The sequence below is a fragment of the Aythya fuligula genome, chromosome 29, assembly GCF_009819795.1.
Source record: "Aythya fuligula isolate bAytFul2 chromosome 29, bAytFul2.pri, whole genome shotgun sequence".
Lineage (NCBI taxonomy): Eukaryota > Metazoa > Chordata > Aves > Anseriformes > Anatidae > Aythya > Aythya fuligula.
Genome location: NC_045587.1, coordinates 948,555 through 960,681, shown reverse-complemented (window position 1 = coordinate 960,681; position 12,127 = coordinate 948,555). Strand labels below are relative to the sequence as shown.

Here is a 12,127-nt window from a genome sequence, read left to right as displayed (position 1 = left end):
TGCAAATCTGGAAAAGTGTTTACAGCATTTCAGCTTAAACAATGCCGCTGCAGGAATACCTTGTGCCAAAATTAGCAGCCCTTGCACACAGGCTTTTGGCAGGGTATGTTTGCTTGCTATTTAAGATAATGCATTCTGTTCCTCTGCTAATGTGTAAAGGAAATGATATTCATTACGCCCTGGTTCACTGTCAGACCTTCCCATGTAGCTGCTGGAGTTCCGTGCTCTTGCTCCTGTTCTCTATTCCCAGGGCTCTCTTAAATAAATAAATATATTTAATCTATTTTAACTGCATTTGTGAAGAGAACATAGGAGCACTTCTTTCTGAAAAGGGAAGGTGAACGTGACCCGGTGTATTTTGTGTTTCAGTGCACCAGGGAAAGGTGTTGGAAGGCGCGAGTGATGGGCTTGTAAACCTGTGGGAACTGACAACGTTTGCAACTAATTTAATTGATCCGTAAATTGTTGTTGGCAATACGTGCTTTGGTTTTATCTGCTTCGTGCCCTTACTGGGTAGCTTGAGGTAGGAGCGTTACAGATTTTGTCGTTTTAGTGCTAAATTTCTTTTCAAATCATGGCACTTTGGAAACGAAGCAGTTCTCCACTTCCCGAGCGGGCTGTCTCTGCGTTTCCTGTCTCGGCAGAGTCCTTCCTGCTGTCCTGCGTGCTGCGGAGGCTGATAAACCGGCAGAGCTCTACTCCAAAGTTTCTCTAGTTTCTTTTTTCTGTCTTTTGGCATTGTGTTATTTCAAACGGGAGCTAATGTGAAATGGTAGCCGGCGATAAACCAGCTTTGTCTAAACCTGTAAATCACGCACACGCGCTCCAGCTTAGCGTTGTTTAGAGAGTTTCACCCGTTTACAAGATCCGACTTGCAGCTACCACAAATGGGGAATTATTTTCTTTCTTTGTGAAGTCTGAGGGGTATCACCATTGCAAATGAAGCTTATCGCTTGACTTTAGGAAAGCAATTTCTCCATCTTTGAAATCAGTTCCAGGACTAAGTGGAGCACCTGAATTCTCCCATCACATCTCGTTCAGGGCAGAATTAAGATCCATCTGGCTAATTACTCCTGCAAAAGCCTGAAACCTTGTAAGTCTGATGGGTTCTCAGCACTGGGAGAGAGCAGTAATCCTTCTGGGAGTGCTGTTCAGGCTGGTTTGCAAACCCTAGGTATTTGAGTTTATTATTTACACAGTTTTTATTCTGAAGACCATGTTGTTTGAAGGATTAGCCCAATCCTAGCGCTTCTGTGCAATGCTGTATGCAAAACAGCAGAAAAGCAGCAGGCAAACCTGTTATTCTTCTGTCAGATGAATCTAGCACTGACTGTCCTTGTTATTAACGTAAACATTTATCCTTGCTGATCATACATGATGTTTTTATTGATTCCTTTAGTCTAAAAATGTTCTAATTAAAAAATAAATAAATCTGTAAATCTCCAAATCATTGAGCCTCTCTGCCTTCAGTAAACTGCAGAGACCACAAACCAGTCAATTCCCTTGGAAAAAAATATTGTTAATTAAAAAATCCGTAGCATCATTCAAAAGCAAATCTGCATCTTTTTTTTTTTCTTTTTCATGCCTCTTTAGATTCCAATCCTGCCAGTGGAAACTGCAGCTGTAGCAGGATTATGCGAAAGGGAATGCTAAATAAAGTCACCTATCACCTGCCAGGCTTAGCTCACTTACGTTGCTTTGTTGTTTAACCACTTGTGATTTACTGTAGCTACACACAATTTTCTTGATCTGCGCCTGGATGCTTTGTTAGGCTACTGTAGCATGTTATTATGTCATAGCAAAATATTTAATCAAAGGGCTTGCTCTTGGTGTGTCATGTCGCTTACAGACATATCGGATCCCTTTGCAAATGGAATGTCATATTTGCCTTGTGATGCCCTGTAGAGCAGAGGAGATGCTCCTGCAAGAGTTATAAGAAGTAACTGAATATGAATTAAATAAATTATTTAAAGTAGTGTTAAATCTGCTGCTGACATCTAGTGGGTACTTGACTCTGTAGATGCTCAAATGATCAGAAAGATTTAGGCTTTTCTTAGTCTGTGAAGTTGTCTTTCCTCTGGATCGAAATAAAATTCATTTATGATGAATCCAAACACGGCCCCGTCTGGGGGCATACAGCAGCTCTCTGCTCTGCTGCTTGGCTCCTAGGGAAGCTCACTTTGCTATTCGGGGAAGACACTTGACTTCATTTGGATCACGTACAGCCTGTGCTTATGTAAATTTGGTGTGTTCGGCGCTGTGCGTGCGAGCATAAAGAGGCTGAGTCTAAGGAATTATGAGGTAGGATCAGACTGTGTTAAACACCAGAGTTAGAGTTGTCAAGTTTTAAGCTCCTGTTTAATTATCTTGTTTCAAAGTTTGGATGAATGATGCTACAAAGACATTAAATTCCAGTGCTTATAAATATCAGGTCTGCTGCAGAATCACAGCAAGGGGGCACAAATACTGGTTCTTTTGGATGTGCTTAAGCTGAGCTGTGGAGTAGTGAGTCTTGCTCTGAAGTGCAGGTCTTCTGATTGCCACGTCCTGCACCTAAACCACAGCAGCTCTTCCTTTACCCCACCCTACTTCTCGTGCTGCTGGCATCTTGTTGCAGGCAATGGTTAGGTTTTGATATGCAAATGCAAAGCTGTGCTGTGTGTTATGATATTAAAAAGAAAAAAAAAAAAAGGAAAATTGAGAGTAATTGTTTGATCCTTTCTTTTGGCTTGAGGATTTCTGGCTAGCTGGATCTGTTATTTTAACTGGAAATGAAGGTTTTGATTCTTTGGCATGGCTGTTTGAGGAAGGGTTAATAAGAAGCTCAGTAGCTTGCCTCTGCTGAATGCTGAGATCACAAACAGGACTCCTCCAAAGCTGAGCAAGAGGTGGGAAGTTTTGAAACGATTCCCAGGCCAAATGATAGCGTTAGGGGTTAGGAGAGAACTTCCAGGAGCGCATTGTCCCCATGTTACTGAATTTTCTCTGAATTGCATAATACTGGTAACAAAATGTTAGCGAATGAACTAACTATCCATTTAGCTTGTAAAAATTCAAGTAATATTCTGCTCGTTAGGGTGCTGGAAGGAGTAGGATGGCCAAAGATGTCTGCAACAAGTTCAGTGTGATGGGCTGTTATTAGAAGTTCTCTTAACTCAAGGTTCTTGCCTTCAGTTGTTTACCCAGAACCACACCGAGCAAGCGGTGGAACTGGAACCCAGGACTTGTGGTTTCCTCTTCGTTTCTCTAATCCTTTGGGAGTTTGTGAGAATTCATCAGCGGAGCATATTTAGATGACACAATTGCTCTTTTTTTCTGCATGACTTCAGGTGACAACCTCAGGCTAATTGCAGCTGCGTGACCTCTGGTTTTTAAGAGTTCCCACTGAAGCAGGATTCATTTTAAAAGTGAAATTCCAGTAGCAGCCATTTCTAGCATGCCCTGGTGAACTACACAAAACCATCAGGTCTTAGGTTCTCTATTTAGCTCCCTGTATCCATGGGGAAAAAACAGACATTTCCAGGACGATAAAGCCACTCACTTCTTGACATGCTGGAAGCAGGCAGAACGTGGAGAGCCAGAGAGAGGTCTGCTCGGTTTTGTAATTAACACGAATAGCAAAGGCTCTTGCCGCTGGGATATTATTGGTTTTCCTGTCAACAAGGCACACTGGTCAGTGGGATGACGAGTACTGAACCCAGCTTCTGAACATGTTTTCTACAGGTTTGATCTTTTTCACAGCTCAGGCTTGAGACTATAAATTGTTGCATCAGCCAAAGGCATTTACTCCCTGTGCCCGTAACAGTGGTGTCTAAGAGGACTCTGGTGTAAATGAATGCAATCTCTAAAAGCAACTTATATATGGTACTTCAGCAGAAGTTAAACTGCTAATTCATCTTAATGAAATAATGAGAGTTTGCCATTGGAAACGTGGCAAAGAAGGGGGAAAATCACACGGGTACGAAAACACAAAACATGCTTTTCATTGCATATATCCCTGTGAAATGCTTGGAAGTGCAGGACTTGCCTGGCTGATCTACTGACTTCACCCATCCAGATTTATCTGAATCTCACCACCTTTTCTTTTGTATTTTGTAATGAATTCTTGAAAGGTGGCTTCAGCTCCCATTGTCACTAGTAGGTTACTTAAATTATGTGAAACTGTGTCTTATGTCACCTGCTCCAGACTTTCTGTAAGCTGTCTTTTACTTCATGTGCCTAACAACCCTTTAAAAATAATAATAATAAAAAAAAAGTAGCAAAAAACTCTTAAGAATAAGGTCAAAGAAGGAACAGGTATGTTTTAACTGATAAGGTTGTAATTGAACAGATGTATTAACATACTAATTAGGTCTTCTTTGCTACAGGAAATAAAAGGAAAATCCTATAATTGTATGTTAAAACAGAAAAGGATACTCAAAAAAGGCTGCATTTTCTTTTCTGCACTCAGAAAATTGTGGGCTGTTTTCCAGGGGTTGATCCAGCTTTACAGAAGGAATCCAGAACTCAGACACCCGCTCCAGCTGCAGCTCCAGCCTCAGCATCGTCATCATCCTCATCCAAATTTCACCGAGCCCGCTCAGGGGGAGCCCGAGATGAACGCTATCGATCTGGTAAGGGCAGGGCAAGAATTCACCTGGGATTTTTGTCAGTGAGGAGGAATTTACCATGTCTTTTCAAGGAGTCAAGCTCACTGTTTGTCCACTGATCGAAAGTCCCACCTTTGTTCTGTATGAGGAAACGTCAGACTTGTTGGGCTGTAGCTGCTGAAGCAGATAGAGTGCTAAGCAGAAAAAAATCCCAAGTAACTCTTTGCCTTCTTGATTTTCTGGCCTGAATGCAGCTCTTCAATGCCAGTTGTTCACAGAACGGAAAGCCTATTTTAACCGGGTCTGTAAGTAACCAGATTCAGTGAGATGTCAGGTAATAATTTGCTCGTGGAATTGATGACTGCTGTGCAGATCTGCTCTAGGATACTGGAAAGTGAGAGCTGTCTTTCTCTATCAATGCTTAAAGCACTTCCAAAGAGCAGCAGCATTGGCTGACTAATGCCCTGCTGATTTCCTTCTCCACAAAAGGAAAGGAATGGAAGCTGGCACCTATTTTTTGTCTCAACCTGGCTTAGTTTTTCACTTCACATCAATGGGATTCAAGTTTTCCTCACAACAGGGGCAAACGAATTACATTAAATATACCTTTTGCAGTAACACTGCTATCATATCACCATTTAAAGAAGCGTTAGAAGAGCCTAGTTCTCTCTCTTTTTTGGAAGAGCATCATTAAAATACCTTAATTTGTGAAATTGATGTAGATGAACTCTTTTACTTGTTGTAGTAGTTTAATATGTTGTCTTCTCATCATCAGTGATGTGTCTTCTTCTAAAGAGTTCTGCATGTTTGCAGGAGGATGGTAGCCTCCTGTCCTAGCCTGTTTCAGTTAATGATCAACATGGATTTACAGCTGCAGTTAATAACTTCCAAGATTTACATGAAATCTGTATCTATTATATTTTTTCAGAACATAAAGCTTTTCCTAAATTAGACAACTGGCTCAGAATTTTTAAGTTTATAGACCAGAGTTGCACCTGGGGCTGTATACACTGGTAGCATGTGTGCATATCTTGTTATGCACAAGCATATTTTAGGATAATCTTTGGGCAAGAGGAACAGTCTGGTGGGGCTGGGACTTTCTATAAAATTTGCCATAGACACAAGAATATGATGACTAAGCCAGAAGATTCCAACCTAAAATCCCGGCCTTGCTGTGAGCTTGCTAACTTTAGAAGCATCAGTTTCCTTTTTTTGGTTTGCTTGGTTTTTGTGTTTCTTTTTGTTGTTTTGTTTTGCTTGCTTTTTTGTTTTTTAAAAAGGAAAGGTTACGTACAGGATTGCAAAATGTTGTTGTTTGGGAAGGTAGAGTAACATGGGAGCGTTGCATAAATGCAGAAGGCTAGCAGCAGTTGCACTTGTAAGACTTGTGTGTTTTTTTTCTCCTCTACTGTTGCAAAACTGAGTACATTAACTTCCATTTTGCAGATATCCACACAGAAGCAGTTCAGGCAGCACTGGCAAAACACAAAGAACAGAAGATGGCCCTGCCTATGCCAACAAAAAGACGATCTACCTTTGTTCAGTCTCCAGCTGATGCCTGCACTCCCCCAGGTTAGGTTCTTACAGTGTGCTTGTCTGGGTGGATGTTAAGGTATGCATTAGTAACAGTTTCCAAATCAAGAGGCTGCAGTTGTCAAAATATTCAAGATCTTCTGCACATTTGTAGGTAGCGTGTTACTCCTGTAGCTCTCTTGCTACATTTGAGCAGCTGCTTGTTTTCGTGGAGCTGCTGTTAACGGCTGTGAAAACGAGTCCTCTTTTGGGAGCTTTTAAAGAATCAATTGGGAAGAACTGAGCGGGCTTTCTGGACTGATGCTGAATCTTTTGCTTCCTTCACACGTATTTCAGTTACAGAATTCATGTTTTGGTAAGGTTACACTACTCAACATACAGGAGGATGCATCGAGGTGTGTTTCTGGGCAAGGAGGGCATCCTGTGGGATTCCATGACATGTAGGACTTTTCTTTCCTTATCCCTCCCATGCAATGGCCATTTTGCCTCAGCAGCAAAACACCTCGGATAATGAGGTGTCTGTTATGATGCTTGTGCAGCAGATATTAATAAACATCTCCATTTTCAAGTAGCTATGTACCCCGGCTTAAAAAGGGATATTTGTAATTTTTAGCAGTGTCTTTTATGTTGGTTCTTACTGTGCAGAAGCACCAAGGTCATTTGGATTGAGAATGAGAGATGAAAAAAGAGAGAAAAACCCTCCTAATTAGAAATTCACATCTCTATTAAACTACGTTGTTAGGCCACTTATAACTATTCTTTCACCTCCTTTTTTCTTCATACTTCCTTTTATCTTTCCCTTTCTGCTGGGTGCTAGTGCCTGGTTATGGTGTCTGTTCAGGTCTCAGCTTTGTACTAACTTGTCCAGGACTACAGCACATTCTGAGCTGTGGGCACTACACAGATAAAGGTTAGCATTCACTCATGATCATCTGGAATCAGTCTTTTCCTCCGGCAGGTGATCACTGAAGAACAGGTAAGTGTTAGATGAAAGCCTATCTGAATGTTTATATGTAGCGCTGAACAGCTTAAGGTATTAAGCGATGGGTGCTTTCTTCATGATAAATATTTCACAGCTTTCTGGATATCAATTCTCGTGGAAATGCAGGATGTTGTTCCTTTCTTGTGGTTGTGTGCATCCGTTCCCCCCCCCATCCCTTTTTGTTTTCTGCCATTGAAAGGGAACCATTTAGAATACCAGACAAAAGCATTTTCTGCATGTGGCCTTGGCACATTTGTTTCCCAGTGCCTGCATTCTGCTTTTGTTGCTGTGAATTTTCACTTTGGGGAATGAAACTGACTCCTCACTTTCCATTTCAGACTTACCAAAGTTAGGCAAAACAGCATCTGATAGCAGAATACGAATGGAAAAGTAATGAGAGAGAATAAACGTGGAGAACCCAGGAGAAGGATACTTGTCTGATGCGTTGTATCTTTTGTGTGCTTTAAACAAGGGCAAAACACCAGGAGTACACATGGTCGGATTGGATATGTCTGCTGCTTTAACTTCTGTTTTGGCCTACATAACCTTGTTTGACACAGCCTGGGAAAAAAGATCTTCATATTACAAGCCTGTGCCGTTGATATGTGAATTGCAAGGAGAGCATGTTCAGTGCAATGTGCTTTTCCCTAAGCAGCTAGATTTTCTTTTCTGCTTCCACACAGACACGTCTTCCGCATCCGAGGATGAGGGGTCGCTAAGGCGTCAAGCTGCTCTTTCTGCTGCATTGCATCAGAGCTTACAGAATGCTGAGTCTTGGATCAACCGATCTATTCAGGGGTCATCCACATCTTCATCAGCATCTTCTACACTTTCCCATGGAGAAGGCAAAGGGACCAGTGGGTCACTAGCTGATGTATTTGCCAATACTCGAATAGGTAGGAGATGGGTATGAACAGAAAAATCGCTTCAAGTTCAGATTGCATTAATAAAGCTGGAGTTGTCCACTTCGCAAGGGAAATTTGGAACAAGAGCTTAGTTAGTTTGGGTGGAACTTGTTAGGGTTGGTTAGAGTTGTACCATCACGATTTGTTTTTCCCCCTATAAGAGTTTCAGAACATTGGGTTGGTTGAAAGAAGGGGAGGTGGTGAGCCGGAGCTTATTGGAGTAGAAAAGATTCTGTGGTGTGATGGGAGCATTGACAGGTCCAGTGGGCACAGCTTTCTTTCTGCATACTGCATTGCTTCTGTCACAGCTAGCTGAAGCTACTCTGTGCACAAAGCTACCATACGCAAGTCAGATTTGGCATCTGTGCCCTGATGAAGACCATCGGGGTGTTTTTGCCTATCGAGGGGGGAAATGTTGTGTTTGAACGTTCACTTTCTGCTGTAAGCCCTAATGGTTTATTGTTTGTGTTACACCAAAAGAAAAACAAAACAAATCAAACCAAACCAACCAAAATATGAGAACAGCTGAGCAGGTCATTCCAAAAAATGGCCACAGCGAAATAAAGATTTAGCACAGGTCTTTTGTGAGTAGTCTGAGAAATAACCAGAGCATCCAGGTACTGAGAAGGCGGAGCAAAAACCTACAGATCTGGATACCCCAGGCTCAGTTTTTTGAGGCTCTGAGGTGCTCCTTGCTGCTGATGCTTCTGTATGAAATGGCAAAGTTTGTTTTTGCTCTGTGTATGTTTGTCTTTTTTATCTGCTGTTAAGGATATTACTGCATCTTGGAGATGTCTGTATTTTGTGTGCTCTGTGCTTTTGCTTAACTGGTTTGGGGCAAGCAGTGCAAAGAAGTGCTGGTATTTTTAATTGTTTCACTTCTTTTTTTTTCCCCTCTGTTATTTTTGTTTCTTTCTTTGCTGCCACGCAAGCTGTTTTCTGAAATGGAAAACTGGGGGAATTGCCCATAAAATGTAGTCAGTGTAATTAATGCCTCTGTGAAGCACGGAGGCTCTTCTTAGTTGGACTATACAGAAAGCCACATTACCTTTTCTAATGAATTAAGGTAATCTAGGTTTTTACCTACAGAATAACTGCTATCTGATATAGCTAAAAGGTTATGCAAAACCTTCAAATGATCCAACCTACCATGTTGTATAAAGAAATCCCAAATAAACAAAAAATACATATTGAAGAGGAAGTTAACGAGAGCTGCAGAAGTATGCAGTTCCTTGCAGTTTTGAAGCTTACAAACTCATCTGAAAAGCTGATCAGCCTCTTGCAACTTAAAGCAAGAGGCAGACCCAGCTCACTCTCTTAGTTAGATTTTAAATTTGTTGACTGCTGGGCAGGCTCATGCTGTTTAGCCACCGAGCTGGAAAAAATTTAAACTCAATGTGTTGTGGTTTTTTTTGCTGATGTGCTTTAGTCAATAGTCTCCTGCTTGTTTTGTTTTAGAAGGCTTTACTGTAAAAAAAAAAAAAAAAAAAAAAAAAAAAAAAGTTAAATAGTATAATTCTAGCAACAGAGATTACCAAATAGGTGAGGGAGGTTTTTTTTGGGGGGTTTTGAGTATTTCAGAGCTCATTTGGATCACAAACTTTTTAAACGGTATTGAATGCCAAGAGATTTAACTTACTTTTAAAGGCTAGAGATCAAAAATTGGAACATCTTGAGTGTTTTACCAAACTGCTTTCCTGGCATGGATAAAGCCACTCATCTTGTGCCTTTGTATACGGTTTTCTAGAATAGATAATATAGGCTTCCCAGAGCTACTTAAGCAGTGTGTTCAGCATTAGTAAGAGCCCCCATAAATTTCACACCTTAAATTCTTTTTGAGTTCGTTATTAACAGGTAACTAACGCTTTGCTTGTTCCATCTGATAATGGAAGGTATATGTTAATTGTCATCTCAATTGTCTCCCTTCTTTTAGAAAATTTCTCAGTTCCCCCAGATGTCACAGCAACTACCTCCTCTTCCTCAGCACGCCCGGCAGCAATTGACCTTCCTCCTTCAGGGATCGTGAAAGGCATGCACAAGGGATCTAATCGGTCTAGTCTCATGGATACTGCTGATGGTATGGAACCTTTCAGAGTACACAGAAATTAGAACCGTGTTAAGGAAGGGCTTGATTTGGGAGAACAAATCCTGTGACTTAAATTTATCCTATTGAAGCACTTCATAAGTTTGAGATAGTTTTGTCACTTGCATTAGCACACTCCCATGCTACAGCAATCACCTACTTTGTACTGAGCAGGAGATAATCACGGCAGAGATTGGCTTTCTCCTCTCCTTCCTGCCTTTTTTTTTTTTTAAAGCAAAGAAAAATACAAAGGCATAGGTAGGCTAATTGTTTTTAAAAGCTTTTGTCCTGTAATCCTCAAAAGGAAAGGTAAGATGACTGAAAGTGTGTAACTTTTATCTGTAATTAAGATCCCGTGAAGCTGATAATATTCACAGCAAGCTGGTTGCCATAAACCTTTGTGCAGAGGGGCAGCATTAATGCTTCTGGTCTTGTTGTGTCCTCCCTCTGCTGGCAGTTCTTCCACTACAATTGATCGATCCTGCAGGCAGGTGCAGATGTCTAGGTTGTTTTTTACGGCAAGCGCAGTGTGTCAGAGACAGAAGGAATTCAGCCCATAGAATGGAGTAAATGCCTTAAAAATGATTTCTATTACTAGCATTTTCTGACCATTAAGTTAATAAAGAACTGATATAATACTAATGTCATCCTGCTTGGCACAACCTTTAATAAAGGAAGCACGCCAAGAGAAGTATCCTCCAGTAGAAGGAGGTAAGTCATAAATGTTAATAGAGATGATGAATGCTTTTATTAGACAAAATCTTTCCCTCCAGGTGTTCCTGTGAGTAGTAGAGTATCCACGAAAATTCAGCAGTTGCTTAACACCTTGAAAAGACCTAAAAGGCCACCTCTGAAAGAATTTTTTGTGGATGATTTTGAAGAAATTGTGGAAGGTAATAGCACCAAATCATGTTTTTTTTAGTCATTTGTCATAAGAAAATTGATGTGCATAGTTCTGTGTTTATTTATGCCATTGTTTCTGAAGTTGACTCAGTTTAGTTTCCTGTTTGCTGCTATCAGTAGCATTCATTAATAGTCTGATTAAAAAGAAACAGTGTTTGAATACTGTACTGCCAAGGTTTGTGTAGCATCCTCAACGTTAACTTCTTAAAATTACTAAAGTTTATTAACAGAAGTATTTAAACACATTTTTAAAAACCCTTCATTTGCTTAGGTTTCTTTAATTAGATTTCCAAAATGAAAGTCTTTACTGATAATTTTATTACCGCCTTATTTTGTAAGATTGTTTTTCTTTTATCCAGTTCCTCGCTATTGCATTTGAATACCTTTTCATAGCACCTTAGGAAAAAGCTAGGATGATGCTCGTAAAGATGTTTTGTGCAGAGCTTCCTAGAAACCGAAATGTCATAGAAGTTGTTAAACCTAAAGGCTATAAGGAAAAGTGTTTGTTTTCAGTGTGCCTTGGCAGCTTAACTGCCTGGGAACACACGGTCCAAGATGAACTGGGAACATTGTTGAATTTTCTTCAGTTCCACAGCCTGACCCGAATCAGCCCAAGCCGGAGGGACGCCAGATGACACCTGTGAAGGGAGAACCACTGGGAGTTGTTTGTAACTGGCCTCCTGCCTTGGAAGCAGCCCTGCAGCGCTGGGGAACCACACAGGCTAAGTGCCCCTGTCTGACAGCACTGGATGTTACAGGAAAACCAGTTTATACCCTCACATACGGTGAGTTGGGCCCTGGCTTCCTCTGCTAAACTCTTCTGGAAGAGCAGTAGTGGATAGGACATGGGATTGTTGGTCTTGATGGGGTTGCAAACACCTTCCTGGCTTGTGAGAGCTTTGTAAACAAAGCATAACTGAAACAGAGGTGACTGTAGACAGTTAAAGCAGTCAGGAATTGAAATATTCTCTCGTCTGCTGGGTTGATTTAGAGTTGTGCAAGTCTCTCTTCTTTGTGTTCTAGGCAAATTGTGGAGCAGAAGTCTCAAGCTGGCCTACACACTGCTTAATAAACTGGGGACCAAAAATGAACCCGTGTTAAAACCTGGAGATAGGGTAATGAGTTTGGGACT

General features: G+C 41.0%; 1 protein-coding gene across 3 annotated transcripts in view; it reads left to right on the top strand.

Moving 5' to 3' along the window:
* Positions 1-12,127, top strand: part of DIP2B (disco interacting protein 2 homolog B) — a 68,212-nt gene that overhangs the window by 31,801 nt on the left and 24,284 nt on the right. For 2 of the 3 annotated variants that reach the window (XM_032204814.1, XM_032204813.1), the window contains exons 3-9: positions 4,473-4,613; positions 6,036-6,161; positions 7,788-8,000; positions 9,943-10,086; positions 10,866-10,985; positions 11,583-11,780; positions 12,019-12,110. In XM_032204814.1, the coding sequence (XP_032060705.1) occupies positions 4,473-4,613; positions 6,036-6,161; positions 7,788-8,000; positions 9,943-10,086; positions 10,866-10,985; positions 11,583-11,780; positions 12,019-12,110 (1,034 nt within the window). The remainder of the gene's footprint in view (positions 1-4,472; positions 4,614-6,035; positions 6,162-7,787; positions 8,001-9,942; positions 10,087-10,865; positions 10,986-11,582; positions 11,781-12,018; positions 12,111-12,127) is intronic. The other variant, XM_032204815.1, reaches the window with a different exon arrangement.